Source organism: Lactuca serriola, chromosome 3 (genome assembly GCF_051521515.1).
Source record: "Lactuca serriola cultivar US96UC23 chromosome 3, Lser_US96UC23_V15, whole genome shotgun sequence".
Classification (NCBI taxonomy): domain Eukaryota; kingdom Viridiplantae; phylum Streptophyta; class Magnoliopsida; order Asterales; family Asteraceae; genus Lactuca; species Lactuca serriola.
Genome location: NC_136410.1, coordinates 49,587,337 through 49,593,761, shown reverse-complemented (window position 1 = coordinate 49,593,761; position 6,425 = coordinate 49,587,337). Strand labels below are relative to the sequence as shown.

General features: G+C 33.4%; 1 protein-coding gene across 1 annotated transcript; it reads right to left on the bottom strand.

The window, feature by feature from the left end:
* Positions 1–646: 646 nt before the first annotated feature.
* LOC145092224 (uncharacterized) lies at positions 647–4,291 on the bottom strand. Its single transcript, XM_079030156.1, has 4 exons — positions 4,092–4,291; positions 3,948–4,001; positions 3,286–3,337; positions 647–989 (listed from the first exon to the last, which is right to left on the bottom strand). Exons 1-4 carry the CDS (start codon positions 4,178–4,180, stop codon positions 795–797), a joined length of 390 nt encoding a protein of 129 aa, XP_078886282.1. The 5' UTR covers positions 4,181–4,291; the 3' UTR covers positions 647–794.
* Between the last annotated feature and the right edge of the window lie 2,134 nt (positions 4,292–6,425).

Genomic DNA, 6,425 nt, shown 5'->3' with positions numbered 1-6,425 from the left:
CTGAGTGATGAGTATTTCGCACGATACGATGAACCCAATGTCTCGTTTCGAAATAACAATGAGACCTTTAATGATGATGAAGATGAGATTCCAACAAATGGTACTGCAGCAGACCGTGAATATATGACACGGTTACGAGATGAAATTGCTGATCAGTTGATGCACAATATAAATTGAAATTGTTATTGTTTTAAATGAAATTGGTATTGCATGAATTTTATTTCCAATGTTATATGACTTTTTTTATTAAAATTTTGGTGTTGAGAAATCTTTTTAAGTTTGTAAACTCATTTTATTTAAAATTCAGTTTATTTCAGCAGCCTGCAGACGTTAAAAAACAAACAGTCTTCTTATTGCAGACTGCAGATGTTTGGTCCACCTCTTCTGCTGCAGAGGCTTGCAGATGTGGTCCGCAGACTGCAGACGTTTTGGCTTCAGAAAAACAAACAACACCTAAGAAAATTATACATTGAAAAATAAAACTAGATAATTTGTTTAAAATTTAGATAACCTTGCTATAATCATGTAAAATTCTCAAAATTTTAATATAGTACTAGAAAGAAAGGATAGTGGGATTCTATATTTCTAAATGTATCCATATTTTAAATATATGTTGCAAACCAATGAAAGCGCGCATTCCTATTGCTTGCATCGAAACATCTAAGATTTCCATAAATGTAAAGACATTTAAATAGATATATGTCAAAAGGTTTTTGGCTAATACAAAAAAACAATCAACATGTTCTCAATTTGTTACACCAAAACAATTCATGGATTTTATGTGGGCGAGCACATTATTCGTGGCTATTGGCATGGGAATGTGAAGAGGCACTTGTTACATGCAAGGGTGAAATTGAAATGTGTTTGGGCCGAAATATATTCTTTATAGGAAACATGATATTGTTGTTGAGCTTAGCTTGCAATGATTGAGGAGAAAGCTGATCTGGTCTTTCAACAACTTGGATTGTTCGGCTTGCTGCAAGGTTCACCTATACATACAGAAAACAGCAAAAAACTTATTGATAGGTAGAGAGGCATACGTTGAAATTTACTGCATTTGATGTGCACTCATAAAACTACAACATAACATAACGTGTTATATAAACAATCTGCTACCACACATTTATCAAAAATCAATTGCTTTTCTTTTTCAAAAACAAAATAATTATACATATCATACATGAGCAACTTAACCATCAACGTATTTTGAAATCCAACTATATTTATCATCAAATGAAATGATACTTTTGTTAGTGTGAAACGTTTAGCATAAGATGCTTACTGATACGATAAAAAAAATTATTTATAAAAGAAATATAACAATTATGATGACAAACTATTTGTAATTTTGTATTTGGTTTATGGATAAACATTTAAATAATAATAACAACTTATTATGCTAAAATAGTGATGGTAATGAAAGAAAAACTTTGAATACAAATACAAAATGATAATAAAAAACAATGGAAGGGTATTAGAGATATATGGGAATTGTTTGGGGCTGAATAGGGTGGATTTTTTTTTTGTTGTTGTCTTAATAAAAAGGGTGAATGGATATGGAGGGGACCGAATCAATCATCAAGTTGCAAGGAAAAATGTAAATATGGTTGGTCATACTCATATCATTAAGTCAATCCCACACAAACAAAATCCTTACTTTTGCCAGATTTTTCACAAATAAATAAAGCTTCATTGAATTGATTAATCATATTCAAAACAACAAAGAAAAACCCTAATGCTTTACCAGAGTCTACTCTCTTTCCCACTACCCTCTCATAAAGTTATAATATTCTGTCATAAGTCATACTCATAAGCCATAACAAACTACTGACCAGATAATGTAAAATGCATAAAAAGCCCTTCCACTCAAAGATGCTCCTTATTTGTTGAATTCCCTTTTTACCCCCGGCCCCTTCAAGGATACTCGACTTACTGGATGTGTAGCACAAAGTATAGACTCATACTTTGAAAATATAAAAACATGCAACTGGAAGTTCTATTACTCAAAATCTCTGAGTCTTTCAACTTTAATATCGTGTTTGTCAAAATAACATATATAGTTAAACCTTTCACGAACTTCAAAAATGTGACTAAAAATTCATAAAAACTAAATTTAAAAAAAAAAAGATTCATATACAAAACATTTTATTTGCCAGTCAATAGTGCACTAAATGCAAGAAATGGCAACGTATTTTCATTCACTTGTCTATTATAGCGTTCTACTTTCATCTCTTTCTACTACAGCATTCTACTTTCTGTTGCATTTCAAGTTTTTTTTCTTATTAAGGCATTGCACTTTGATAAATGTATCCAATTTATAGCTGTTTTCGTATGACATTATACTTTGAAAAATCTATTAAATTATTGCAGTTAAACTAGCTTTGCATCCGGATGATATTGCTATAACTGGATAGATTTTTTAAAGTAGATAGCTTTAATAGGAAGAAATGAAAGCATGATATATATATATATATATATATATATATATATATATATATATATATATAGGTAAAGGTTCAAATGAGAACCAAAAAAGGTTAAGAACCATAAGAACCTCTAATTTTAGATGTTTATAAAGGGTTTAGGGTTCTTACGGCTCTTAACCTTTTTTGGTTCTCATTTGAACCACTCCCTATATATATATATATATATATATATATATATATATATATATATATATATATATATATATACACACACACACTACTATATTGAAGAATTTTTATGCATTTACCAACAGTTAGTGCAATGAGATAAAGAGAAAGGACATTGATGAATGCATTGAGTTTTATACCTTGATACAACACAAATGAATCATATATATATATATATATATATATATATATATATATATATATATATATATATATATATATATATATATATATATATATATATATATATTGCCTTTCAAAGATCAAATAGGGACCTTCATAAATGAAAAGATTGTTTACTTATGTAGATTCATCCATTGCTTATAGATCATCAGATTGAATATGTTTTACATCTATTTGTTTAAATCGAAAGCATACACATCCAATTATTTGAATGCGAATGAAGCTAATAATATATACTAGATAACCCAATTACGAAAATCCAAAATGAACCTTTGCCTTAAAATTCATACAAGTTATACACAATATCACATGTAATTCATTTGGTTTTGGATAAAATGACTAAAAAATATATAATTAGGAAGATCCAACTAGAAGTTAATTTGAATTTGATTAAACAAAAGCAAGGAATATACATGCACTAAGCATATATAAGGAAAGACAATCATACCGATTCAGAAACCATTGTAAGCAAAGCCTTCCCAAGAGGCACAATGCAAAACCTTCAGACAGGAAAAGAAAATTTAATATCAGCATATTATCATGCCATACTTCCATTTTATAAGCAACAAAAGATGATTTTCTTGACAATCCCTACATGTAAATGAATCAAAGAACTCAAACTCGCTTATGAATGCCAAATTTAGTACCCTAAAATACAAATTTACACAAACTCTGTTACTTGGTACTTGGTATGCACCAATTTTCTTTTAGTTTTAGTAATTCTATAGATGTCATATAAGTAATCCATTTCTTCTCCAAAAACAAATAATTCTAATTGATTCTAAATTCCACATGTAACCTGTCTGGCTTCTGCAAATCGAACCCTGTGATCGTGGTTAGGAAGCAAGGTAGCAAAACCTAATCCAACTGGTATGAATTTCCACTTTTAAGCAACCCAATACTACGTTGTTGAGAACTCACTATACATCGAAACCTAGTTATCAAAACCCTGAACGTTCTAGAAAAACCTAATCAATTATCAAGCGTAAAAGGCAGTTTGTTCGATTTTTTTTGTCAAAATGTAGGCTACGTTTTATAAACGTCAGCGTAAACAATTACTCAATTAGTAAGAAACGAATTGCATAACAAGAACGAGAAAAAAGAAATTACATTCCGCGGCCATACGCAAGTGCAACTTCCGAAGGTTCTCTCCATTCATCATATCTGCAATAAAATAAGTAAATTATAGCTACTTGCATTGGTATAAATGAAGAATCGAAAAAGTAAATATATGATAGAGAGACAAATAATTACACATAGCCGTAGCGTTTGTCAAACAAAAACCGTTTTGATGAAAGTTTGGAGCTTGGAGTAGAGATCTTAGAACTCGACTGAACTTCCATGGATATCTATATTTCCTTTACAACATGAATTTGGATATGAAATTAGAGGGACGACCCTAGCTTACGCAGTTTCTGACTTGGTGTTTTTGGGGCCTGGGGGTGTTTGATATCGGGTAAAAAGAGCGTTTGTCAAACAAAAACCGTTTTGTATTTTTGGTGCGAGTCGGTCGGGTCACAATCACACAATGGACCTTGGAACACATTTTCAAAAAGTTTACAAATAATAAATTAAATTAAACATTTAAAATATCAAATTTATTAAACTAAAAGTTTCAAGTTGTTAGAAGGTTTAATTAATGATTAAGTTAATATTTTAGTGTTTATGGACTAAAAGTGTAATTTAGCCCAAACTAGTTTTGTCTTGTTTTGACAAAATATTTTAGAATTGACGTTTAGTTACCAATTTAAGAGTTTGATCAAGTGATTAGGTCAAATGGTGTCAGATGTCTATATTTTGATCCTTGGTATGTTTCTAATGTTTACTTGGCGTTTGTAATATTGAAATGGTGTTTGTGATATTTTACATGGAATTTGTGAGTTCAATTGTTGATCCCAAAGGTAATTCTCCTTTGAAATGGAATGAAATAACTTCAATATCAAATTACTATGACAGAACCCTTTTGAAATTTACAAATGAAAAGCACTGTTTTCAAATCTAGCTATACTTGGGAGTTTTCAAAATGTTAATGGATCATTCGAACTCATAATGAAATACGTGAAGTTAAATCTCACAAATCCATTTTTGAACTTGGAAATCATAGATTGAATGTTAGAAATAGAGATATTTTAATGTTTAAATCATGTTTAGTGTAACGACCATAAAATTCGAGCCAAATTAAAACATTTGATTCGTTCAAAAACCATTAAGTTCATACATTCGTTTTCAAAATAGTTTAAACATCAGAGTGTTTTCCCAGAACCTTATCTCATAAATCATAAAACATGAGGAGCGGTACGATCACGCCTTCGCCTTGCCACGATCTCCTGAAGTACTTGAAACAAAATACCGATACACAAATAGTCCACATAACCATGTCAACAATAACATATCATAACGAATTGAACAGAACATCACATAACGGGTCCATAGCCCTACAGACTGTAATACCCACGAGCCCACAGTACGAGTCTCCCTTAGCCCGTAACTGGAATGCTCCCGAGCCCACAGTACGAGTCTGGAATGCCTACCGGGCCCTCAGCTCGTATCTGGAATGCTCCCGAGTCCTCAGTATGAGTCTGGAATGCCTACCGGACCCTCAGCTTATATCTGGAATACTCTCGAGTCCTCAGTATGAGTCTGGAATGCCTACCGGGCCCTCATCTCATATCTGGAATACTCTAGGGTTTGTTGGCTACCGCCCGGAGCAGTACAACCTCAACCCATCCCACATAACATGTCGACTTGTATCATAACTAATGCACATACAGATAATCATACAGTATCACAGGTAGTCCTACAAGTCTACCCGACTAGCATATCAACTGCATACATTACTAACTCAAACTCAACATATCAATAACTACTAGGATATCAAATCCAATGGGCCCGCCTTGGTGCCTTAGACCCCTTAGTATAATGAGGATAGCTCACCTACAATTGTCGACTGACGAGATAAGACCGAACTGCTCCGTCCACCGACACGAACTCCACCACAGAACACTACCAAAGAACCAATTCCATAAATACCAGAATTACCAAAATACCCTTGGAAATCAAACTGGTCAAATCTTGGTCAAAGTCAAAGTCAACCTTCCTGGTTGATTCTACTCGTCGAGTCAACCCGTCGACTCGCCGAGTCGCCCCAAGACTCGCTGAGTCCAACGATCTCTAAGTCCCATCCTGTCCGACTCACTTAATCCAAGGCTTTAACCAAAAGAGGTCGGGGTCTGCGACCAGACTCGTCGAGTCCAAGACAATCATCAACAGACTCGTCGAGTTGTTCTTCCAACTCGTCGAGTCCATGCACATGTTCATACAACTCGTCGAGTACACCCATGTGACTCGCCGAGTCTCTCCAGGTCTCAATCCATTCAGAGGCTTTTCGAGCCATGCAGGGGCTCCAAACCATAGATCTACCCCTCTACAATCTAACCCTCACATAAAGTTGCAAACTTTACGTGAAACCAAAGAGATATAGGCCTAAAACATACTATGGCTAGGGTTAAGGACTAAGGGGCTTCACCAACAAACTCTTCAACAGAAACTTTATGACATTATGGACCATCACAAGCCTAGATCTGAACT

Bases quoted from the DNA above. Each gene is read 5' to 3' on its own strand.
- LOC145092224 (XM_079030156.1), bottom strand. From the start codon at position 4,180: ATGGAAGTTCAGTCGAGTTCTAAGATCTCTACTCCAAGCTCCAAACTT. The intron at 4,002-4,091 runs GTAATTATTTGT...ATTTTATTGCAG, and splicing joins GACAAACGCTACGGCTATGT to ATATGATGAATGGAGAGAAC. The intron at 990-3,285 runs GTATGATTGTCT...CTGTATGTATAG, and splicing joins TTACAATGGTTTCTGAATCG to GTGAACCTTGCAGCAAGCCG.